This window comes from Silurus aristotelis (assembly GCF_946808225.1).
Source record: "Silurus aristotelis genome assembly, chromosome: 18".
NCBI classification, from domain to species: domain Eukaryota; kingdom Metazoa; phylum Chordata; class Actinopteri; order Siluriformes; family Siluridae; genus Silurus; species Silurus aristotelis.
The window spans coordinates 16,155,735-16,182,301 of NC_139591.1; the positions used below are offsets into that span (position 1 = coordinate 16,155,735).

Genomic DNA, 26,567 nt, shown 5'->3' on the forward strand with positions numbered 1-26,567 from the left:
TAACGAGTGGCTATTTGAGTTACTGTTGCCTTTTTATCAGCTTGAACCAGTCTGGTCATTCTCCTCTGACCTCTGGCATCAACAAGGCATTTGCGCCCACAGAACTGCCGCTCACTGGATATTTTCTCTTTTTCGGACCATTCTCTGTAAACCCTAGAGATGGTTCTGCGTGAAAATCCCAGTAGATCAGCAGTTTCTGAAATATTCAGACCAGCCCATCTGGCACCAACAACCATGCCATGTTTAAAGTCACTTAAAACACATTTCTTCCCCATTCTGACGATCGGTTTGAACTGCAGCAGATCGTCTTGACCATGTCTACATGCCTAAATGCATTGAGTTGCTGCCATGTGATTGGCTGATTAGAAATTTGCGTTAACGAGCAGTTGGACAGGTGTACCTAATAAAGTGGCCGGTGAGTGTATATGTATATATATATATATATATATATATATATATATATATATATATATATATATATATATATATATATATATATATATATATATCAACTGATCTACAACAATTACAGACCTTAACCACTAATATAACACAACCACAATTCATAACCACTGATCTACTACAACCACAGTTCTTAACCACTGATCTACTACAACCACAGTTCTTAACCACTGATCTACCACAACCACAGTTCTTAACCACTGATCTACCACAACCACGGTCCCCAACCCTAACCCTACCACAACCACAGTTCTTAACCACTGATCTACCACAACCACAGTCCCCAATCCTAACCCTACTAAAACCACAGTCCCTAAACACTGATCTACCACAACCACAGTCTCTAACCCTAACCCTACTACAACCACAGTCCCTAACCACTGATCTACCATAACCACAGTCCCCAACCCTAACCCTACTACAACCACAGGCCCTAACCACTGATCTACCACAACGACGGTCCTAACCCAGTCCTGATCTACCACAACCACAGACTCTACCCTAACCCTACTACAACCACAGTCTCTAATCACTGACCTACCACAGTCAAAGTCCATATTAACCACTGACCTACAATAGCCACAGTCCCTAACCTTAACACTACTAAAACCAGTATCTAACCACTGACCCACCACAGCCACTGTACCCAACCCTAACCCCACTGCAACCACAGTTCCTAACTCTAACCCTACTACACCCACAGTCCCTAACTCCTGAACTACTATAGCCATGTTTCATTTAACCACTGATCTACCACAGCTGCAGTTCCTCACCACTGACCCCTACCACAGTCACATTTACTAACCACTGACCTACTATAGTTACATTTCCTAACTACTGATCTATAACAGGCACAGTCCCTAACCACTGATCTACAATAATTACGTTTCCTTCACCACTCATCTACCAGAGTTACGGGTCCTTTCCTGCTGATTTGACACCAAAAACTGAGTATTTCCTATGATAAATTGCCACTGGGTGTGATTGCGGGTGTGAATGTGTGCACAGTGCCTTGTGATGGACTGGGGTCTCATTCAGGGAGAATTCTCCCTCTGTTGCAACCCTGGGCAGGATAAAGCAGTTACTGAAAGTGAGTGGGAGTGTGTTTTTGTAAGCTTCTATTCCATTTCCAGATGGCCCTTTCCAAATTTTGGGCTGGATTGATTTTCCAGATCTAATATGTTTTCTTGCTCAGGTTGTTACAGAACAAAACAAAGGACTGATTGTGTTGGGGGGGGGGGGGGGGTGCATGAATTTTTCTTTTTACAGATTTTCCATTATTGCACAAGAACAGGAAAATGGGTAACTAATAAGAACACATGATTTAAAGTAAAAAAAAGCTATTAACTTTCCCTCTTGAATTGCATCGTAGTCATACATTTTCTTAAATAAATAAGATGAGGGAAATGCTAATTCAATATATAAAAAAAGGAAGTAAAACCGATAGAGCATCATACACATTACTGCATTACAGCAATCTCACCGCAGCTCTGTGCAATGAATCAACTTTTTTTTCTAACGTTAGAGAAAGTATAACGCACTGAAAAGGGGGTGACTAAAAGCAATTAACGTCAATATTTAATCACAACAGATCAATTTAAACATTTTCCTAAAAACTGTTCACTGTTCACATACAAAACTCTGTATTATATAACACTGTTTAAATATTCTCCACTCCAGCAAAACTTTCACGGTGTTATTACCCCGAGCTCACCCCCCCCCGTATCTCTGTAAAATGGTTCAGCCCCGGGGTTACAGGAAGTTGTAGCAGCTGCCATGTTGAGCTGCTTTGTTGTAGATTTCTTGTAGGTTTTCCAGCAGCTTTTTTTTTAAGTCTGGCAATGGAGACGAGCTGGAGTACCTTCTTGTTTCAGGTAAGGAGACTCTAGGATGCTTAGACGAAACGAAAGAGATGATCAATCAGAGGTTTCAAAACGCCAGCTTTTAGAGTGGAAGTTTGATAAAAAAAAAAAAAAAAAAGAAAAAAAAAAAGGAAAAGATAGATAGATTGGAAGCATGAGCAATTTCCACCAAAACAATGGTGCATCAATTCCCGGGCTTCCAGTTGTGAGTTCGGGCATGCCTCCGAATGAAAATCGCGTAATTGTGTTATTACTTTTAAAGACATCAGTGCTGTTTAGCACTTTTTGATCATGGGATAGTTGAGAAACGAGATGCGATTTCTGTGATTGTGATCCCATCCCAGCAGCATGGAAACAGCAGAGACAGTCTCAAACATCGTTTCCTCGGATGAGATCGGTTTGCCGTGTTTGATCAGATTTGTCCAAAAAACATCTCCAGATTTTCACGGATTTAACTGTAGAAAGGTTGCATGGGTCGGGATCTGTGTAGGTCTGTGTAGAAATACAGAGGGATGTCGGTGAGCAGGCTGCTGAATGAAGTTGAGCGCTGGGAACTTTTCCCTCTATTCTCTAATGTGGGATCCAGAATTCCAAGCCCGGATACATGAAAATCAGATTTTACGACTTTCCACGCGTTTTTCCTTTAATATTTCAGATGTATTTCTCAAACCTTTTACCTTCTTACAAAGCGTTTACGTACCCCCCCCCCCCCCCCCGCATCTGTTTCATTGTGTGCGAACGCATGTGATTCACCTGAGACTGAGCACTTTTACTGTTTAAGCTGCTTTATATAACGCTATACTCCTTATTCATCATTTATGTTTATCCATCTTGTTTAATATGCCTTATTAATTTTTGCCCTTCTTTAAGTCCAGGCTTTGTCGGGTTCACGTGTGAACCCCGGGTTTAAAAAAAAAAAAAGTCCGCCAAGCTAGCCTCTAGTTTATTTGAGTTAGCTCATTATTATTATTATTATTATTTACAAATATACGTTTTCTTTTCAAACTTTCTCACTTTTTATTGACTTATTCTTACCCGGAAAACACGTTTACCCGCTCTCGCTGCGATTTTCCCCTCACCGTGTGCTAACAGCTACATGTTTAATCGGCTTTAACTGTGTTTCCGTTATTATTTAAAAAGGGCTCACGAGCTGAACCTGGACAAACAGTTCACGTGCAGCTCTCAATGTAACGGCTTTCTGCTGTTGCGGTTCATATGGCTGCAACTAGAACACAAACTACATTAAATACTAAATATCACCACAGTGACGAAGTCTTATTTATTAAAATGGCTTATAAAATAATAGTTTTGGGTCATCTTTTAACATTCAGTGCAATATCTCAAATATTAGTAAGAATTCAGCACAGGAACTGAATTACTGTATGTTGTATGTCAATAATTGAACCAAAAAAGCAAATAAAATGCATATATTCTCCCCCATGTACAACATTTTAACCTGCTTTTATCCAACTTTATTACACTGTTTGTTACAAGAGCTTTTTTGTGCTTTATACCCAGTATGTAGACCCAGTTAAACATTTATAGCATGTTTTCCCAGACATTTTGTCTTTAAATTCATTTGACTGTGATTTTCTTTGTCACTGGTGGCTAGGTTATTGAAGGCTATGTTGTTAATAATAATAATAATAATAATAATTAATAATAATATTATTATTATAAGCTATTATTATAGTATTTACTTAAAATGTCCTAAAAATGAATTGTAGCTTCAGTGCAATGTCTAAGATATGCAAGATTAGGAAGAATTTGTTATAGAAACTGAATTACAGAATTTGCTCTCGTCTGTTTGCTTTGTTAATAATTCCCCCCAAAAGCAATATTAGTTTTATCTTCATTATTTTTTTTTATTTCATATACATCATTTGAACAGGCTACCCATTTGCCATCTTTTTAACAGTGAAATAAATTTGATGATAAAAGATGCAACTGGATTGCAGATTAAAATTTTATATATAATATATTGATCTGCAATCCAGTTGCCATATTTTATTATACTATTAGCTAATGAATATCCTAAAGATGAAGGATTAACTACAGGAAATAAATTACAGTATTTGCTATGCTATGTTTGCTATGTTACTAATTTAGCCAAAAGAGAACGAAGTTTATCCTAATAATAATTCTTTTTTTCACATACATCATGTTAACCTGCTACCCAGTTGCTATATTTATTACACTGTTAACTAAATAGTTTGTACAAATGTGTGTTACCAACAATACTAATCACTTTTTGTGCCTTTTACTCACTGTGTAGACCCAGTAAAAAATCTATAACATTTTCTGACACATTTTATCTTTAATCTTTTTACATGCCTGTCTTGTATTCATTTGTATGTAGCTAGCTACCTGTGACTGTGATTCACTCTATCACTGATGACTAGTTTGTTGCAGGTTATGTCAACAAACTGTTATGTATTTTTTCGTAACATAAGCTACATTAAATAGTAAATATAATCTTTATTACATCTAAATACCAAATTCCACATTTATTACACGGTTAAACAACTCGTTTGTTACCAGTGTATTTTACTAACAAGGTTTTAGCTAATCTATTTTTTTGTGCCTAATACTCAATGTCTAGATTCAGTAAAATATCTAGAAAATTTTCACACACATTTTATCTTTAATGTAACTGATTTTCACATACCTGTTTTAAAGTCATTTGTATGTAATGTGGGCAAGTTAGCTGACTGGGATTCACATCTAAGGTTAGGGTTAGGGTTCCATCAATGATAGCTAGTTTGTTGCAGACTATTTTATCAAACAAACTAAATCACCTTGACACTTCATACTTGTACAAAGAAGCTGTAAAATAAAATATTACTTAAGGAAGAATAAATACCACACGAGAGTTGTTTTAATTTGCGCTTGCCTTAAACCTTAAACATCTGCGTACAGCCCAGTATAGGTTAAGATATGTTCATATCAGGTTATTACTGCTAATAAAAAGTTATTACAGTACACATTTTAGGAAAGAAACTAAAGATTAGCTTTTGAAACAACATCGAATTAATAAATTTTAAGCACAACACAAGAAATACAACAGTCCTAGAGTTAGCTAATAATTGTGCAGATTTTTTTGTTTATGTTCTGTGGTATAAGGAATAAGAGGAATAAAACATACCAGGACATGCTGTTAAAGGAAAATTACCATCTTTGGAGTAGTAAAATTAACTTCAAACACTGATTTTTTTTTCTGATTTTCCCCTTGGAATTGTTTTAAAAGTATGTAATAAGATTTCAGATTTCCTTATCACAATCTATGATCTGGTCTTGAGTCTGGAGTTGTTGATACACAGGAATAGAATTTTCCACAGATTCTTTAAGGGTCCCCTGCCAAGCCTTACTCATAGGATACTCACTGTCCTTGTCCTTAGTCCAGTTACTTTAGGAAAGCACATTAGGAAATCAAGCTCCATGATACATGCCTGGTGTTATATGTACAGGAAGCAATGCTGCTAGTTGGGGTCATGCCACTTATGACTTTAACTTTGGACATTGGAATCAGTAGCAGGCGAATCTGAGATAATTTCGGCAGCCTGTAATGGAAAACCAGTTGCAGGCGAAACTGAGATGTTTTCTGCAGTCTTTGATGCAATAACAAATAATATAAGATGATCCATGTTTTTGCTGTGACATTAAGACAAAGAAGAAAGTCTTGGCCATTACTGCATGTAGAGCTTCTCAAATTTATTTTAGTTTAATGTTAAGTGAGGAAAACACTCAGCTTGTTTGCATGTGTTTTTTGGAGTTGTAGTGGAGAAAAACCAGCCCCCTGTTCATCTCGTGGTGAAACTAGTGATGCAGAACACCTATAATTGCCCCTTGCCATTTGTCTGGGATATAGAGTATAGCATTTTCTACAGAATTATGATTTCTTTGTTTGATTGTGATCTTCTTGGACATTCAATAAGATGAACTTGAACTGGTTTAATCTCTGCTATGTAGCACATGCCTGAACATGTGCGCATGCCTTTATCTGTATATTTTCTAATGCATGCTGTCCCTCATGCACACTTTGAACAGTGAATCTGATTATTGAAGTTCAAATGCATATCCTAAGGCTATGCTTCTTATTTAGCTTCTCTTGGCTTTGATGTAGACTCTGTAATGGTGGCAGGTTAGCTCAACTGTATCCACCACCGTGGTGAGGGAGTGCAGCTGGGTCCGCTAATTGGCACAAGGCAATTATTGGCTAGTTGCAAAATCGGGTTTTAGCCTAAGTGCTTCAACAAAAATCCAGAACTAGACGAGGCAACAGAATGTCGTTTTAGTTGGAATCATGCTGTGGGAGTGAAAGTATTCAAAGTGCTATTCACAGTGGCTTCAGCAGAAACTGCTATAGTTTTACTTATCTCTTAGATCAATGATTTATTGAGTTCTGTAGACGATAGAGTTTATATGTTTTAAAGCCTCCAGCTTAAAGCTTACGAACAAGGTCACAAGACATCGCAAGTTGGAACAATTTGGTTGCAAATGGAGATGCGGTGATACCGTTCAGGTTTTATATCAGTTATATATTATTTTTGTTGCACTGCTACATGGTAATTACCATGCTCTCACTTAAAACCAGGTACCTTTGGTGATGCTTTGATTCTTGCTTTTGGAATATCGTATAATTTGTTTGTGAATTTCTGACTACTTGAATTGTGATCAGTAGATGATGATTAGCCAAGTGGCACACATCTGGAGTCTTCTGTTTAAGGCAGGAGGAGAGGGGAGAATAAGAGTAAGTGAGAATGCGAAAGAGCAGGAGGATTTCATTTGGTAGCCCTTTCATGTGAAGGGTTGTGTGCGACAGGCATTGTGCGAGTGCCGAGAGAGTGGAAGTACATGTAATCCCTTTATTACTCAGCTGAAGTGAAGCGAGGAGGGAGAGCCCCCCAAACCCACCAAACTACCAAACTCGTGTGACCCAAGCTTTTCTCTTTATCTATTGCAATTTCGCTCTGTCAGTCATATACAGGGATGTATGTATGTATGGTTGACGCTCCATCTAAAGATGGTAATAAAAGTGGCTATAATTGTTGTGGTAAAGATTTCTGTGAGGGTATTATGCATTTTTTGGAAAGCGTTTCCAGTGTTAGCAGTTTGTACCAGTTAGAAAATTAGACCGGTAACTGTAAATTTCAGGTAATTTCAGAAGTAAGGTAATATATTGCGTAAGTGATGAGGGGAGCTAAGTTGTTCCATGTATGTTTCACAGTTTTGAAAGTAACCGTTAAGGGTAAAACTCATGAGGCGATGCAGCATTTGACTTGATAGCTATGCTGTTAGCCGGATAATAGCTACCTCCAGCTGTGGTGATCCAGGAGACCTCAAAGGCTTTTCTTATTTTTTATATAAACTCTTTCAATAAAAGGGAACGGACACAGGACTTTAAAATGTGTTTTTTATCTGGTAGTTATAAACTATGCAACATATCTTAATGTCAATTTTGGGCAGGTAGGTGGTAGGCAGGTGTGTAATTTGTTACAAACCAGTAAAATTCTGCCTTTTTTTTTTCTTCTGCCCGCTATGCTTTTCTTTTTAGCAGTGTTAGCACCTTTGCCCTTATCCTGGGGAAAAAAAAAAACACCTGTGTACTTGTGGTTTTGGTTGTTTTCCATCACGCCTCCGTCTCAACACACCTGCATTTCCTTCTCCGCTTCTGTTCGCTCTCAGATGTCAGTCAGGCATCAGTGCGATAACGCAAGAACATGCACAACCTTGTTTCTAAGTAAAATATTTCCTTTGATAAAACGCATGACACAGCAGTTGGTAGCAGGCCAATTTTAGTCACTGAAAGGAAGGAGGGATTAATGAGTCAGACGACAAAATAACATTTGTTCAAGATGAGCTCATGCGGGTAAAACTGTGAGAAAGTTACTACAAATCATAGTTGCAGGTCTTAATATGCAGATTGTACAGTCTGCTCTCCTTCACCCCAAAGGGCTTCTTTTGTTGTTTTTTTTCTTCTTTTTTTTTCCCCCTCCCCTGTTAAACACCCATTCCATCCATTCAAATTCAAATTTACACAAGTTTTGCTCAAAAATGAATTGGCATGAGCTGCTGCGTTCGGTCTAGCCTCTATTGTCAAGGAACAGCAAAAAAAAAAAAAAAAAAAAAAAATCCTGCTGCTTCTTGAGCTTTGCTTCGTCCGGGACGTTATTTACGTTGGAGTGACCTCAGCCTTCAGAGCTGATTTGGATCAAAACTGTCAAGAGTGGCGTGAAGACGAAGCTGGCTGCAGTTACTGCACTTCTGTCTGTACACACACACGCACCCACACCCCAACATATATCTGATATGATGTATATAGCTGTAACATTTTGTCTTACTAGATTCAAGATAATGAAGGAACGAATGTTGAAGAAATGGCTTGATCTGTGTAGCTCGAAATGGATAAAAAAAAATTTATCAGATCATTAGCAGTAATCATTAGCGAACTGGTTGAGGGGTGAAAAACCCATTGGGACAGACTGTTATAAATAATCAGATTTGGGCAGCAAATGTGATTCCACATCACTGAAGATTTCATCACTCTGATGCTGATTTCATGTAGCTGTATGCATCAGTATATTTTACCCTTTACTGGTTTGTGTTTAAACACTACATTGGTTTCTGTGTGCGCGCTCAGCGAGTGGCATTTCCACTGAGAAAAGAAATTTGTTCAACGTCGACTTCAAGACACATTTGGGATTGTCACGCTTGTTCGGTTTGTTTCTATAGAAGCTATAGATATTATTTGTGCTAATTATAACCTTTGTATATCTGAAGACTGGATTATGCCCAGTGGCCCAATATTGCCCAAGCAGGTGTACAGACAGTAGGGTGGTATGGTGTGAATATTCCCCTTTTACCCCCACCCCCCTCTCTTTACCGCACTATACACACTATAGACACACCAAACACAAGTTCCCAGGTTTCCCTGCATCTGTGAGCCAGGCTTCGGCGTCTCACCGAGGGGTGTGTATGGAGAAATGCAGCGCCTCTGACCATGAATAGAGGAACCCAGTCAGCGGAGACTCTCATACAAAGACCTCCCGCCGGGCCCTGAGTGCATCACTGCTCGGATTTAGGGGGGAAAGCAACAATGGGGCAGATGAAATAAGGAGGAGAATGCAAGGGGAATTCATTTTTCTTCTCTTTCTGTCGTCTTTTCTTCCCCCCACACCCACACCCACACCCCCTCCGTCTCTGTCTCTGTCGGATGGATGGCTGAACCCGAATGCTAAGGGTCAGGTGTTTAACCCTGGGCTTTTGCGCTTGCGGAAGAGAACGTGCGTCTTAATTGCAGCTCCCTGCGTTCCCAGAGTCCTCTGATGTAACCCATATATATGCATTTTTTTTTTCCTGTTGTAGTTGTTTAAAATGCAATATTATGATATTTAGTCCACAATAGTGTTCTTGTCGGGGGTCCCTATGTAGGGATCACTTCTGGGAAGCATTAGTGTTTCTTAGATTTTGAAAGCAACCCAAAATCCTTATGTTGGACAGTTTATGTTGGATAAGGAAAATGACAGATGTCCTTTTTTATTAGAGAACACTCCCATAGTTCTTTTTGATCCGGTTTTGGAAAAACATGGCGTACAGATCAAACTTCATTCACTTTCACTACAACACAGCAACTGTCATGAGAGTATATAGAGTTGCGCATATCTTGAGGATGAATAAACCTTTCAGCGGAGATTGTTCGTTGCGTCTGAAAGGCCGTTATCCAGCGGCCGCAACCATAATGCCGATTAAGAAACGATTGTTACCGTGCCTGGACCCTGATGTGCACTGGTCCTCACTCATTTGGGATGCTCCATTGAACAACAATAGTGAGAGGAGCACAGCATTTGCTCCCTCCGGCGCCGTCCCTCCCAGCTATTGTACTGACGCGTCGTCTGCGGTCATAATAATTATAATAATTATTTGTATTATTTATATAGCGCCTTTCTCACACTCGGCTATGTTACAGTCGCAAGGAACATCGTTAAGAAAGCTAATAGGAGATCTTTTTTTACTATATGAACATAAGAATTGGAGAAACTGATTTTTCTAGCCATACGTGGTTGTTCAGCAAACTGTTACCACAAGAAGACATGGTTTACATGGGTTGGAAGATCTTGAGTGGTCTGCTATAGAGGTGTGACCTCAGCCCAATTGAATAACTTTCAAATAAATTGGAACGCTGACCGCACCCACGGCTTTCTCACCCTACATGTAGATGACTTTAATAACCGTGTGGGTGAATGAGCAAAAACCTCCACAATCTCACTCCAAAACCTACTGGAACACATTTTCGTAAGAGTGGAGTTTATTATAATGGGGGACTAAATGTGGAATGGGATGTTTAAAAAGCACATTCAAATCTTATGGTCGGGTGTTCAAAATTGTTTGTCTATATATTGTAGGTTTAAGAGACAATGTAGGGTTTCAAGACTCCATGTTCTCTGTTAGGTGTTTAAAGAAGATGCTGACTAGTGCCAGAGACATGAACTCTGGTGGGAAACGGGTCCCGTAGCCTGGACACAAACAGACCTGGAAAAGAAATTGTGGAAAATTACAAGTTATATTCTATATCAATCTTTAAACTTCTGTTAAAAATTTTATTAACATTTATAGCATTTAGCAGACTCCCTTGTTCAGAGCAATGTCTAAAGGTGCTGTATTAAGGGTGATTAATGTTAGATTTAAGTATCATTTTTATCATCTAAAAAAAAGATTGTCGTTAATTGGCTAGCTAACTCATTTTTGACACCTCCCCCCAAAATGGTTGTAGTTACAAGTAGCAAGCTATCAATAAATCTATTAAAGTACAACAAATTGTTTTTATAGTACAACCCTAATTAAAAAATATGGTTGGGGTTGTAAAGACTTGAAGATGAACGTATGTTCGTTTGTATGTGGTATAGTTTTCACTAAGTTGGAGGAAGCCTCTTGTTTTAGAGCTATAATATTGTAGCAGTGAGTTTTTACAGGCTTTTGTTTGGAAAATGATCGTTTATAGCTACAATGACATAAACAACTACTGGAAGCAACCATCCTTGCTGAAGTTCTTTGCAAAAACAGATCAAATTTGCTCTCATTGGCAAATAGTTGTGGTGTAAGAAAAATAAATCACTTCAGGATGTGTTGACTTGGGAAAGTAGGCTAATATGGGGCAGTAGCAGTAACTGTTTCATACTGGACACATTCTGACTCATCTTATTCCACCCTGTTGATTGTTTTCCTGTAACATAACATCTCCAGATGATTTACTTCTTGTTTACACTATGTAGATCAAAAAAAGATCTACACTGCGGAAATGGACCTTCAAAACTATCCTAAACGTGTTCTTGTGTCCTGTGAGGGTCCTGACCGATCTCAGACGCTTTAATGAGTGTGGTTGATTTTATGAATCACTGTATTTATGTAAAAGAGATACTGTATGTTCTCTCCTGAAATCCGCATTTAAAAAAAAAAAAAAAAAAAAAGGAATGCAGATTTGCACAATTGTGGTTGTGGCTTGTGGTTCGTCGATTTCGGCCTCACACAGGTTTTCCCCTTGGCTGTGTAGTCAAAAGCACACTGCAGGCCACACAGTGACCGGCCAGTTCTGTGATGGACGTTCCCTCCCCCATCTTTTTCAGTGCTGCCATAAACAAACCTCTCCACTTTTGGGTCAAAAGGGCCTTGGCCTTAATTTCCTCCAGCCGCAGCTCTTCACCTCCCCCAATGCCTGAGGGCAAATCACTTGTTCCAAAGCTTCTATCTTATGCCTGCTCACCTCAGTCTCGGTGTTTAGTGCTGGACTCGATCTCGCCCGAGGCTGCATTGGCTCAAAGCCTCGCTCCACATGAGTCGGCTAGTTTTGAGGTCACATGACCCATCATGCCATTATAGCAGGATGGATCTGTTTACGCTGGATGGATTTAGAATCTGTAGTAGCCCCAAGTTGTTTTTCGAGACGCTCTGAATTTAGGGGGTTGTGTTTTTGCGTTTCAATTGTTGGGTTTTCCGTTTACCATTTCTGTGATTCCCCATTTTCTCTGAGCATTCTTTGAGAACTGCAGTTCTCTCATTTGCTCATTCACTCTTTTACTCACTTTCTCCCTTACTCAGTCTTGCCCATTCACACTCTCTCCCTCACATCGAGCCATGGTCCAGCAGGTGGGAAGCAGACAGAGCGGCTTGTATTTAATCTCTAAATGCTTTCTCTCTCTCTCTCTCTCTCTCTCTCTCTCTCTCTCTCTCTCTCTTTCTTTCCCTGGCTCATTCATTTTCTTACTCGCTCGCTCATTCACACACTTTCCCTCCGGCTGCTCCGCTCTGTACGTTTCCTACCTTTGAGAATCAATGCCCAGAGCTGCGTGCGTTTAATCTCCAGTGGCTTTTCGAGCACAATAGACCACATCATGCCATTCTACAACGTATTTTATTTAAAGGCTCTGTGCACTAAAAAAAAAAAAGAAAAGAAAAGAAATGCACACGTTTTTTTAATTAGTCTGCTTTGTACATTTGGTAAAGCCTAATATGGGGGGTCATAAAGGTAAGATTCACACAACACACAAATTGCTTGCACCTTGCTTGCATTACTTTCATCACACTGAGGGACTGCATTTATAATGCTTTGATTAAAATAAAATAAAAAAAATTTCACATTTTTGGTTAAACAATTATTTTTGTAGTGCCTTCAAACAATGGGTCAGAAAAAAACTCTCATTGCATAGATCCCTTGTATTATACTGTGCGATACACACCGTTCTTGCAAAAAATATTTCTTTCAGTTGGTGTTTTGATGGTGGTTGTGGAGAACATGTCGCTCCAAAATCCTCAGATCAAGAGCTTAATATAGTTTACATCAAACCATTCATTAGGTGCCCATTCCCCTGAAAATGTAGGTGGGGCCAACCTGTGAGGAACCATGCCTACTAGGGTAGAAGTTTTTCCTCATAGGTTAAAGGTGATCACTGAAAAGATCAACTTCTATTGATATAGCTTCACTAAAAAACAGAACCCACCGTTTCCTGGATTTACGGCGCCAGCGGCGTTTAAAGTTTGTCACCTGCAGGAGGCCGTGTTTAGTCTGCACTCATTAGCCGAGGCAATTCTGAAACATAAACCGTGCGTGATTCATTTCCTGTCTGGCTACTTGGTCTCCATCATCTTCAGTGTGTGCATTACCAAACAGAATAAGGCTTTTGTAGGAGGAAGTCAGCATCAGCAAGACCTGAGGACTATGCAGCTGATTCTGCTTTAAATAAAGTTTTGTGGCATGAGGGGAAACCCGGGCAATTCGTCTCGCACTTTCCTTGTTGCTCTTTTGTCAGTAGGTTATGCTGCTTTGCTCTTTCTGACTACAGCGACGACTTATTTCCAGTCGGAGATGTCCAAAACATGGCTCATATCGTTTATTAGGAATGGGCCAAATAAAGATGGCTGATATATTTAAAACTAATTTGCGTCATTTATTCTATGGGAATAAATGCAGTGGCACCCTGGCACCTTTTGATTAAAGCTTACTTACATTCAATGTAGTCCTTTGATCGTTTCCTTTGTTCTACATCTAAATAATGGCTGATGACATTTAATGAGACACTGTGTTATCCATTGAATCTTTGGGGTCAGACAACTTTCATAATCCGGAGCATGTTGTGCAGTATTCACTGAATCATTGTTTAAAATGTTTTCATTTGTTTGGATATTATAGCTTTATAGTGTATTTTATTGACCTGTCAATCAGACAAATGGGTAAATTGTGATTCAATTGGCTCATTCAAACTGTTACGAACGATACTATTGTTGTATTTTAGCTTGTTTAATGTTTTGGGGTAAAATCTTTTTTTTTATTAGGATTTATTAATTATAACTTATATAGATGACATGCTGTTTTTTTTTTTTTTTTTTTTTTCTTCTTCTACCTGCAGCAGGCGAATGACACCCTGCATCACCAGCACCAGTTGGGCCCGAACAGCCTGCTGCCACTGCTGAATGCTGAGCCGCATGACCATAAGCCCATCATGCCTATCCAGCTTGATCAGAAGCCACCAGTGAGCTCCGCCGACCACCTAAAGGACAGCATGGGTGGTGGGACAGGAGGTGGAGGGGGCCATGGTGGCGGAGGAGGTGGAATCGGAGCACCAATGGCCATAGTGAAGAAAGAACCCAAAAGCAAAACACCGTTTATCTGCGGTTACTGCAACAAGGCCTTCCGAGATAGCTATCACCTGCGACGGCATGAGTCGTGTCACACCGGGGTCAAGATGGTATCACGGCCTAAAAAGACTGCGCAGACCACGGCGCCCACCATGGTGCCACTGCTCTCGAGCATGACGAGAGAAAACAACGCTAACCCCTCGTACATCCTAACTACGGCTGCGACATCGGCCTCAGGTGCCATGGTGCCGACCTCCACGATTGCTGCATGCCAGCCGAGTGCGCCCAAGAAGCCGGCCAAGCCTGTGAAGAAGAACCATGGGTGCGAGATGTGCGGCAAGGCCTTTCGTGATGTCTACCACCTAAACAGGCATAAGTTGTCTCATTCGGACGAAAAGCCGTTCGAGTGCCCAATCTGTCAACAGCGATTCAAGAGGAAAGACCGCATGACGTATCATGTACGTTCGCACGACGGCGGTGTGCACAAGCCCTACGTCTGCTCTGTCTGTGGGAAGGGATTCTCCAGGTATGCCACTTAAAGTATCATCAAATATCATCAATGAATACTTCCCTGATAGACAGCTTTCAGTATATTAATTAGTGTGTTGCAACACACAAAGTAATGGTCATATATGCTCATATTCATTTTCTTCCAGAATGTTCTCTGCTATTAGCTACCAGCATATTCTTTCTGTTTAGCTTTCTACAGTTCAAGATATTAATTTTTTTAACTAGCGTGCATTAAAATGTTTCTTTGCAATTAACTACATCACTATCAGGCTATTATCAGCTATTGGCTAGCTTAGGAAATCTTATCAGCTAGCTAGCTGTCAGGATTTTATTTCTGTTATCCAATTATCTGAGATTAATTGCTTAGTCACATGTGCTGATCTACAAAATTGAAAGAACGTTTCTTAATCCATTCTATTTCAAATTTGTTGTTTCATAGCTGTTTGATTAGGCAGTAATTAAAAGGTAGCATGGCGCATATTCTTATAGTTTTACATGGAAGTTCAGTAAAATAATGTCAACAGTTTAATACAAACTGTTGCTGTCCTGTTCATGCTTCAGAGAAAATCTGTATAATGTTTGTGTTACTAGATTGTTTACAATATAAACTGCTATATTTACTTTCTCGCTTGTGTTATCGAACGAGCTACTAACCCCTAAATATTTAAAGTTGTTGGTATTTATTTATTCGAGTTTAATTCATTTTTGTTTTTGCTTTGGACGTAATGTTACTGCTAGGCAACATGAATGGGATTCTGAAAGTGCATGCTGTCTCTGAGGTAAAAGGTTAATGCTGGTTAATGCTATCTTACTTCAGAAATAATAATGAACCACTCTGAAGCAAGATGCACTGCATTTTCTCTCAGATTGTAGAGTCAATGCTGAGGAATACCCTGATTTATCATTGCTTTAACTAATGGAGGCTAATTAGGTAATGTATTAAGTGTTAAGTAAGTAAGAGCTCCTAGCTGAAGGAAAACCTCTTAATGGTTTAAGGTAGCACTCTGACAGGCTCCTTCCAGTGTGTGTGTGTTTTATTTTTATTTTTTGTTGGGTTTTTTTTATGTTTAGTGGCCTAATCTGCCAGAGTGGCATGATGTCAGTGGTTTTTAATACTCAGTTGTGAAATACGTGTACAAAGACGTAGCAGGCTTCACCATCTGCTCCTCCATATGACGTTAACATTGTCTGGCTCCCGCTGATTTATCTCTGCAGCCGGCTGATTTATAACCACAGTGAATAGTTGTGACTGGCTGCTTTTGTGCACCACAGCACGCGGCGGGCCCTACCATCGCGGCCCGCAGGGGGAGGGGGCAGAGACTGGCTGCTTTGATTCCAGTAGATTCATTCAGCCTGCCTATGCTGTCCCAAGAGATTCGGATGAAAAAGAAGGGGGGTGTAATAAAAAACTCTGGTGACACATGAGTCTGGGATTTTCTCTTGCTCACTGCTACAGTCCCTGTAGATCTGTGATTGTGGCTGCTTTAAGAGCGCACTGCATCACTCCTCTATTTCCAGGCAGCGTGCGTCAGAACGGCTCCCTACTCATCCCGTTCCACCTAACGGCACTGCGTGAGTAATAATCTAAGGATTAATTTCAGGGTGAGCAATGCGAGTCGAGAAGAAAGGAAGCCATTTTTAGCCGGCAACTGTTCAGAAGCATTTGAACGCTCCTTGTCGGAGGTTTTGGGCCAGAACATGGAGCTTGCTTGCTCAGAATGTTTCAAGATGAATAACAGCATAGTAGTGAAGATGTGAAAACTGTGTCCAGAGTGTCAATATCTTGTAAGCACCATTGTTATCTAGCACTGCATTAATACATACTTGGCCACTCCATCACCTTCATCTTGCTCAGCAAGGCAGTTGTTGTCTTGGCGGTGTGTTTGGGGTTGTTATTATGTAGGAAAACTGCTAGTCGGCCCAGCTTCTGAAGTGATGAAGTTTTGCTTTAGAAGGTCACACTACATGTTTGAATACATGTTTCCCTCAATGTACCACAGCTCCCCAATACCAGCAGCACTCATGCAGCCCAAGACCATGAAGCTACCACCACCATGCTAGACTGTAGGCAAAACACATTTTTCTAAGTACTTCTAACCAGGGTATCACCACACATGCTGGACGCCATCTGAGCCAAACAAGTTTATTTAAGTCTTCTCAGACCACAGGACATGAGGAATCAACTTTTTTTGATGGACCCTTGGGAGGCCTGTTCTGAGTGGAACCCATCTTGAAAAACCTCTGTATGACCTTGGCCACTGTACTGTAATTCAGTTTCAGGGTGTTACTAATCTTATAGCCTCAAACACCCTTGTGGAGAGCAACAATTCCAATTCTCAAATCCTCAGGAAGTTCTTTGCCACAAGGTGTCATGTTGAACATCCAGTGTTCAGTATGAAATAATTTTTCTCAAAGCACCAAATTTAACTGCTCTAATACAAGATATACAAATGTATATGGTCCTGTCAAGCAGACAAGAACATGAAGAATAGGACATGTGGCTTTGCATGGTTAAACATACAGCTTTTCTCTCACTGTTGTTGCCAGTTATTTTGACAATAATGTTTTAGAGGATAGTAAATATGTACTGCTATACAGGCTGCACATTAACTACCCTGGGGTGTACTCACTTTTGTGTGATACTCACTCTTTTTTTTTTTTTTTTTTTATCCCCAAATACACTGACTTTCAGATTTGCTTTTGCTGTACGGAATGTTCTACACCGTCAAATAGGACATTAAATATCCAAGAGAGTCTCTAAACACTAAGCTGTAACATTATTCTTTGAATACTTACTGTAATAGACCTTTGTATATAATGATCTCATTGACCTCCTTTCTGCTTTATTCCTTTTCATTTTTTCTTTTTTCTTTCCTTTCTCAGGCCTGATCATCTCAGCTGCCATGTAAAACATGTGCATTCCTCAGAGAGACCTTTTAAATGCCAAGTTACGGTATGACCTCAGCATCCTCATCACTGTACACACTGGCCTCTTTTGTTTGCAATTCTTTGATGCTTTGGGGCTACTGAAAAATATTCAATTTTAGTAGGCTTTACACTTATACCATTTTTCACCAATCACAAGCAGAAAAGGTTAAGTACACTTGCACATTTGTAACCTCTAGAAGACAAGGACATCACAATGATTGCAGTAGATGATCCCATTAGAGACAAGTGTCCAAGCAAATTCATGAACATGTCTTCATAGTGAGAAGATTTTTATCCTGATGGGTGTGGTCTCTTTCAGGATTACCCCACGGACATCTACAGGGAATGAGTTCTGCTCAAATAATTTAATGAGAATAAAACTAATGTACATCATACTCTGTAGCCTTCACATTTTAATATATTTAGGGCTCTGAAAATGCTTTGGAAGGTTTTTTCAGATATTCCTGTTTTGTTTTTTCAGTCTAAAGACATGTAGTCTGATTTCCAAATTTTCATGTGCGTGCGTGTGCGAGAGTGTTTGTGTGTGTATGCACTACTGTCCCTGATGTGGTGAACTGAGATCCCTGGGATAGACTCCAGCAATGCCCATGAAATCCAGATAGATGGATAGTGCACCCTACTTAATTTGAAGATGGATAAAAGCTTGGTTGCCATTTTTATTGATTGCAGTAGTACATTTTAAAGTTATCTGAATACACTCTTTCACCTCGGCAGGCCTGCACGTCAGCCTTCGCCACCAAAGACAGACTGCGCTCTCACATGATCCGACACGAGGGCAAGGTAACGTGTAACATCTGCGGCAAGATGCTTAGCGCCGCCTATATCACCAGCCACTTAAAGACACACGGCCAGACCAACTTTAACAACTCCTGCAACAAAGGTGCGTATTTTCCACTGGAAGTGTAAGCGCTCAAGGACGGCTGATCACTGTGACTCGAGTAGGCCTGGGCTATGTGACCATACGATGCATTTTTATTAGACTATCACTAGACACACAACTCCCTTATTGATTCTTTTTCATAATGGCACACCCAGTCATCTTGTCCTTAATGTATTCATGTTTGATCCTTCTGATTTTAAGTTTAGTAGTCATTTTGCCCACCCTAAAATCAAATCTGCTGATCAGCCGTCCTAATCTGAGGTAGTTTATTTATGCTACTACTAATATTCACCTCATCCTTAAATAGCTTAGTTTTTATGTTCCTTTACTTGTGTGTCTCTAGAAAGTCCTTTAGAGCTCGGTGTGATCTCGAGATCCTCTTAAACTTTTATCTCTTGGCCTGAGAATGGCCATTGTGGTTCAGTCATTTCTGGTGTCTTGATTATTTGCATGAGTTTTACAGCCCAGAGCCAGTCGAATGCACAGGACCCAAGCTGACCTCAGGGCTGGCTGTATTTGAGGACAATACTTATGCAGATGCTGTTCTGTGTTGACCTTTATGGGATAGATTATGTTCCAGCTGCAGGAATGCAGATCTTCATGCTTTCTTTCTTGTTGGAAAACATTGGAAATCTGATATTTTGCCTGAGCTACTGTTTTTTTCCACACACTGTCATGTGGTGAAATCAGTCAAATGTAGCATTCATTTAGAAACATTATTCAGGTCAGGTTTTGTCTGTTCCGTGGCATTCGCGTTCTCCAAGGACAAATATAACTCTTGGTTTGAACAGTTAAGCAACATCCATATTTAATTAGCTAGTAATTATCATCTGTGCATAGAGCTGCAGTTTTAGAAATCACTGTAACCCCCATCGCTGTTAAATGCCAATGCACCTTAAAGTAGCCAAGAGGTGGTCGCTTACTGAAAAGGTAATGAAGCTGTGAGGAAAAAATAATAAATCAGTGATCATTTATAGCACATTCTCTCTTTTCCTTCTGATTGGTCAGAATGTGTTGATTCAATTTACTACAAGAGGAAGTCTCCAGTGTTACTCTTCAGGATCAAAGAAATTGTGATTTGGTTGTTTCTTAATGGCATGACTAGCTGTTTTTTCCCCTGATCTTATTAACCAAAAGAGATTATACATGTGATGACTAACTTCCTTAAACACGCATGAAACTATTATATAGACGTGGGTCTTTGTCTCATGCTTGACTGGATGAACTGCCTCCATTTAAATTCTGTTTAGATTTGTAGTTCGGAGATTTTATAGTTGCACGTCTTTGCAATGCTATAAACCAGTACATGTAGATTAGTCCTCTTTTTCATCACATGTAGCTGTTTGTTAGTTTTTTCAAACTGTACTTTCTTTTTTTTTTTTTTTTTTTTTTTACTGACCTTTGTTGCTTTTTAAATTCTGTGTATTGAAATGTATAACAGAAATGATGTAATCCATGTCCGTACTGATTTATCGCGGTGATTTAGATTGATTGATTGCCAGATTAAACAGGACCTGCTCGGCTATAAATGCCCTAATCCCCATTTACAAAACCGTCCTACTGGACTATACACTCAGTCAGTGTTGGGTAGTAATGAAGTAAATGTAATACGTTAATGTACCTAAGTAGCTTTTTTCACGTATCTGTACTTTACTGAAGTATATTTATTTATGGGGGGGACAATTTTACCTCAACTTCTACATTTCAAAGTCAAATATCTTACTTTTAATCAACTACATTTTGTGAAATCAGTCGTTCTTTTTTTAATTCATGAGTGGATAAAATTTAAACTGTTGAAGCACACAAAGCCACAAACCAGGGTCTAGCGCGCGCTCTGTTTTTAACTTGTTTTGATTGCCGCTTGGTGGTTTCTACTTCGCACCAATGTACAGTTCAGCATCAGGAATAAATAATGGAGAAAACTCGCCATGCCACCCATAGCTTTATTTGTACGAAGAAGGTTTTTGGCTCGTGATAATTTAATTAGAGATCAGTCAGTATTTGACTCATTAAGATCATTTTATTAATAGATTGTTGTGCTAAGAATAACATTAGTCATTTCACATAAGCTGATCTGAATAAACAAGAGTTTTGTGACCCAAATAATAATGGGAACATTATAGCCATAATAAATCATAGTAGTTTGGATGCTTAAGTCTATTTAAAGGCAAATACTTTTGTTCTTTTACTCAAGTAAAAGTATAAAGGGAGCACTTTTACTAGAGTAATATTTTACCTACTGTATCTCTACCTTAACTCAAGTACATTGTTTGTGTACTTCGTACCCCACTGCACTCTGCAGTCTGCTTTGCTTTCATTGCCTGAGTGTGACATTACCATAGTTCATCGACCACACAATATAACACCTTCCTATTCTAAATTAAACACAAAATGAATCAACCATTAGTGGTACTCCCTTTTAGAAAGATCCATCTCATCCCACACATGTATATCGTCTCGCCGCTAACCGACTGCGCTGACAAATGCACAAGAAGCCAATTTATATTTAATATCAATGCCGTCCATCACCTCGGGCCCGAGGCTGAGTGCGTGAAGTGATGTCGTGGAGGTTGACATCACCGCAACTCGCACCCACGGCTATGGCCACCTGGTTATCGTAACACTCTGTGTCTGTATTTCTGAATAGGGGACTGGCAGTGGAACACATCAGGGCTGCTAAGAGGTAAACATGGAGATTTATGTGATGATGCAGATTTTTCATTTTGTTTGAGATATTTCTCAATTCCAGGTCAAAAATCTGGTGTTTGAGCACGTGTTTTATTATTTTTACATTTGGAAACATACACAACAATGCCAGTGGTTTCGAAAAGAAACTAGAGTTAGCGCAGTGCCACTGTGGCTACTCACTGCGTACCGGAAATAAGATTTGTTTTTTGCGCGTGCATGAAAACGCTAAAGAATCAATACCGTTAACATTAGCTGCTAACCAGGGAGCGGCTAGCTGCTAACGTTAGCGCTATGGATTCAAGATTTTTTTATTCGTCACAAACATGCATGTTATATGCAGGATACGATTTGCTGTGAAATGAAAAGGTAAAAAAAGAAAAGAATCTTGAATCCATTTCCTGGTTAGCGGCTAACGCTTGTGCTACGGATTCTTTAGCATTTTGTGTCCAGCTTCAAGAATTTCTCTTAAAAGGAGGAAATCCTGACAATTCTGCATATCGAGGGAGTGAATGAATAAAGGATGGAAGGAATGAAGACATTTGTTAATTATGTTGAAATAAGTAGAACAGTTGAATAGATCATATCTTTAGAAAAGTTTATATTAAATGTAAAACACACCCACACACTTACATACACATCTGTATTACCCAAATAGGGTCTAACAAATGTAAACTAATTTATTTTAGTTTATTTAAATGACAATTAAATTGATTACACACCTCAATGTAATGTGTATTGCATTAATTAGATTTATAATTTTTTTTTATATATTAGTCTTTTATTATTTAACAAAGCAGACATTTAATTTAAAATTGGTAGAAAATGTAAACTGTTAAAACTTTGATCACAAATATCAATAATAATAAAGTACGTCAATTAAAGAATTGTGTACCGTTAATTTTGTGTACCTTTTTTATTTTATATATATATATATATATATATATATATATATATATATATATATATATATATATATATATATATATAAAAAAGCATAGAAAAACAGTTCAGGGGAAGAAACATGAAGAATCTTTTCCACACACTTTTATTATCTTTTATTTCTTTATTTTTTAAATGAAATAAAATAATTATGTTAAAGAAATCTAATTCCAAAACCAGACTGTAGCGTTTCTCTGAATGTAGGCCAAAGGTGTGTGTCTAGTATTTATATTTATTTAAAAAAAAAAAAAAAGTACACATTTATTCATACACCTCAGTCTATGCAATACAGTGTGGTGTTTATTTTTAAGTAAAATTATATTTAAAAGTTGTTAGGACAAGTGGATTGGAGTTATAGGCTATGGAAAGTGAGTGAGCGAGTGATCTGATTAACCAATCCTCTCATTTTTCTCATTTTCTCATTCCAGATAACACCGACGTGTGCCACTCTGGCACGGTCACGTCCGTCTCCATGTCTGCGCCCGTCACGACGCAGATGAGCCGCGGCAACGCCGGCACGGCCGTGACCATCGGCGCTCAGGTGAACCTCAGCACAACGGTAAACACTGTGAACATTACGTCAGCGCCGGTGAGCCTGCAGCACCCGGTGACCATCACAGGCCCAGTTAACATTGCCTCGGTGAACATCCCGGCCACGGCGTCGGCAATGAACATCGCACACCCGGTCGCCATCACCACACCCATGCCCATGAACATCGGCGGGCCGCTCAACATCGCCATGCGGCCCATGGATAGCATGTCCTTTCTATCACAGGTCCTGCCCTCCTCACCTCCATGGTGATCTGCACCTGAGCTCATCCAAACCTGATTCTCCTAACCAGCTGACTCCGCCCCCTCCCCTTTCCCCAGCCAGTAAGTGTTTACTCTTGTGGCACGGTCCTGCAGCCACATCACAGGCAACGCTGCAGCGGCGACGGAGTTCCCTGCCGACGTTTTGTGAAGGATTTCTTACTTCGATTTGATTTCGTTCGCGGTTTGATGACCGATGGGACGAATATTTAGTGACACTGAGCACGCAGACCTCACCGAGGTTTTTTAAAGACAAATGCAATAAAGTGCTGATTTATATTTTTTTCTATATATAAATATTAATTTTCTATCTCAGAACATTGGGATTTCTTTTTATGTTGTTTAGCTGTAGCCTGCTTTAATTATTATTTTTTTTAAAGGAAGTAACTTTCAAAGGGATGAAAGCTTTTACTGAGAGGGAGGTTTTGAAATGTTTTACAGAAAAGGGTGGCTAATTAATGATTCGAGGTACAAGTAACTGTATTTTATTGTACAGTTGCTTATGCTGGTGTTTGCATTTTAACTGACTACAATTGTGAACTTTTTTTTTCCTCAGTTGCAGTGCTCCATCACTGACTCATGACTGTTAGTTTCTTCTTGCTCTTTTTAGGACAGTTGGGGTATGATTTGTTTACTCAAATTTTTTTTTGTATTATTATTTTTATTTAAATCAGGAACAGATAAAGGAATGATTCCTGCACTGAAAGCGTATCCCTTGTGTACAGCAACAGTATTATCAAAGATCAAACCTGTTTCGGGCAACCAGCCTGGACAGCACTTGGCCATTAGTGACTGGTGAAAAGCTGCCACTCAAAAGTTCAATTAGATTTGGACTGGATTCATGTCGTAAGACTAGTAGGTAGTGTTTTTATACCCTTGTTTTTAAACATACAATGAATAATTATTTTTCCTTCTCTTTTTTTTTTTTTAGCAAGGGCCCTGTTAAGAGGAATGTTCTGCTCAGGAAAACCCAGTAAACAACTTTTTATATATTTTTTTTTCCTTGATAATAATGTCCAGCATCCTGGAATAATTTTTTTTGTAAATATCTATTTCCCTATTTAAATATCTATTTTTGTTACCCCCCCCCCCCCCCCATCATGGTTTAGGGGGGTAACAAAATGAACAACTGATATTACCGGCCATTTTTAATGGAACGATTCCGTCTTGGTGTTTTAATGAGAAATCCGACTCTTTCACTTTGCCTTGTGCACACGTGCAGTTTTTAAGCACGCACTCATCGACTTTCCATCAGGATTCAGACATCCCTGGAGGGGGCCACCTGCAGCGAAAGCAGCTATTAAAGCAATTTCCTTTACCCTGTGTGCAAGGTTATGCTGAATTCCTAATTAACTTTCATTATTCTCGAACAAGCCCAGGTACTTTCGTGTTGTCTTTTAACATGGCCAACAGCCGCTGAGGTTCTGAGACGATTGACTGTATCTTGCTCTGAAGATCAGTGTTCTGGTTATCCGGAGTACATCCTCGCATATGAAGTCAGTCAGATTGCACGCTTAAATGCTTCGCCCACAGCTTTTAAACATAAACACTTACTTATAGCAGAGTGACAGTAATGAATTTTATCATCTTGTATGTGCTGGTGAAGAGATTGGCTATTTTACTACCTGACTGGTAAATTATCTTTTTTTTTTTAGTTATTCAATATTTGGTTGGTCATGTCGGCATTGCCGAAACAGCGGCATCTTTAAAATTTGAGAATTTAAGAAATACTTCTGAAATGTACGAGGAGTCTGAATATCTCATGCGTATATAACATTTTGCTAGCTTCCACTAACAATATAGAACTTGCAGAGCATAATGTCATGTGGTGCTTTTTGTGAAAACGGTAGCTTGGCCAAACTCGATCGAGTCGGCGATTATTTGTAACTAGCAAAATATTTGTTCCAAGATAATGACTTCACGGCAAGGCTTGTTCATGTAGCCATTACATGTCACAGCGCCACCTGCAGCACTGGAGCACTTGTACTCGATGGCTAAACAGTCAGATCCCACACAGTGGTGGTTTCATCTCCATAATAAGTACACTGAGGCCTTTACGGTGACCAGATCGCTTGGATCTTAAAGGCTATGGAGTTTTAAGGGGGATGAGTAAAGTGAAGTCAACGAGGGCGTGTTTACAAACTGGATGTAGGCTCGGGCAAAAAAAACTCAAATGATTTTACTCAAACATATTGTCACCTCTATTGCCACTACTCAAACAGAAAAAAAATGTCCAGGAGGACGTGTCTGCTCTTGGGTCACTACGAGGGTTCGGAGCCCTGCCAATGTGAGTTTAGGTACACTGTGTGAAGCACTGTCGGCACACAGCGTTCTGATTAGTATTTTTTGGAAATGTTTTGATATGAATGATTCTGTAACACGCTCCATGTCACTACAGTGCAAACTTCAAGCGAAGAAGTGAGCGAGCGAGTGGGCAGCACAGAGACAACACTAATTTAGGGGTTTTCTTTTTGCATTTTGTTTTTAGGTCAGTAGTTCCAGTCATGTGCCGATATTCGGTTTTCCGATAAACTGCAATAATCACATGCACAGTATTCTTATTGTGGACGAGTCACAAAAAAGTTGTGTGTGTGTGTGTATATATCTATATCTATCTATCTATATATAGTATAGATAGATATACAAAGGCAGCATCTTGTGTGTCAGGTTTACAAAATATTTTCTCTGCCTTAATGAAATGCAAATGCTGTAAACTTTTAATAAAAGGTTTAGACACATTTAATATTGGCATGTGCCTGAGTTGTCCTGAAGGTGACACTGATATCAAGTGTTCAGTGTTTGACTTCTGTGAGGAATTGCATTCTGCAATCACAACAAAAAAAATATACTTATTAAACTCAAGCATGTGAGGGTTTTTTGGTTCCCAGGTTTGGTTTCAAAGAAACTGCTGGTGTTTGATTTTATTTATTTTTTTGTTTTGTTTTTTAATGGATAGATTAAAATTTTGGCTCATTTTCCAAATTCTTTAACTGAACTGCTCTGTATGATTTCAGTCATATGATTTGCAACCCCTGTGAAGGCAGTTGAATGTATATCTTTGTACAAAACACGGTTTAGTTCTGAGGAGGTGGTAGGTATCGTACGAATAGACACGCACGTGACGGAGACGCGAGATAACCTTTTTAAAAGAACCTTTTTATTAGAACATTAACAAAAGTAATTTTTTGTATATATATATATGAACACTAGGCTTTCTGATTAGCAGAAAGGGAAAACATTCCTACATTTTTTTAAATGTCAGAATGAGTTATGTAAACATGCGCAATGTTTTATGTGCCTTTTATTTGGGTTGTCTAAATAAAAGAAAACAATAAAACGTG

General features: G+C 39.2%; 1 protein-coding gene across 2 annotated transcripts; it reads left to right on the forward strand.

Annotated features, from left to right (window-relative positions):
- The first annotated feature begins 2,188 nt into the window (after window positions 1-2,188).
- Window positions 2,189-26,567, forward strand: vezf1a (vascular endothelial zinc finger 1a). Of its 2 annotated transcripts, XM_083568545.1 has the most exons (6): window positions 2,189-2,336; window positions 14,222-14,976; window positions 17,844-17,913; window positions 18,624-18,789; window positions 21,437-21,472; window positions 22,845-26,567. In XM_083568545.1, exons 1-6 carry the CDS (start codon window positions 2,304-2,306, stop codon window positions 23,216-23,218), a joined length of 1,434 nt encoding a protein of 477 aa, XP_083424671.1. In that variant the 5' UTR covers window positions 2,189-2,303; the 3' UTR covers window positions 23,219-26,567. The 2 variants fall into 2 exon arrangements, with proteins under 2 accessions (XP_083424671.1, XP_083424672.1); XM_083568546.1 differs by lacking the exon at window positions 21,437-21,472.

Excerpts from the sequence above, each read along its gene's own strand:
- vezf1a (XM_083568545.1), top strand. The coding sequence starts at position 2,304 with ATGGAGACGAGCTGGAGTACCTTCTTGTTTCAG. Across the intron at positions 17,914-18,623 it reads CTTTTAAATGCCAAGTTACG|GCCTGCACGTCAGCCTTCGC; the intron begins GTATGACCTCAG and ends TCACCTCGGCAG. Across the intron at positions 18,790-21,436 it reads TAACAACTCCTGCAACAAAG|GGGACTGGCAGTGGAACACA; the intron begins GTGCGTATTTTC and ends ATTTCTGAATAG.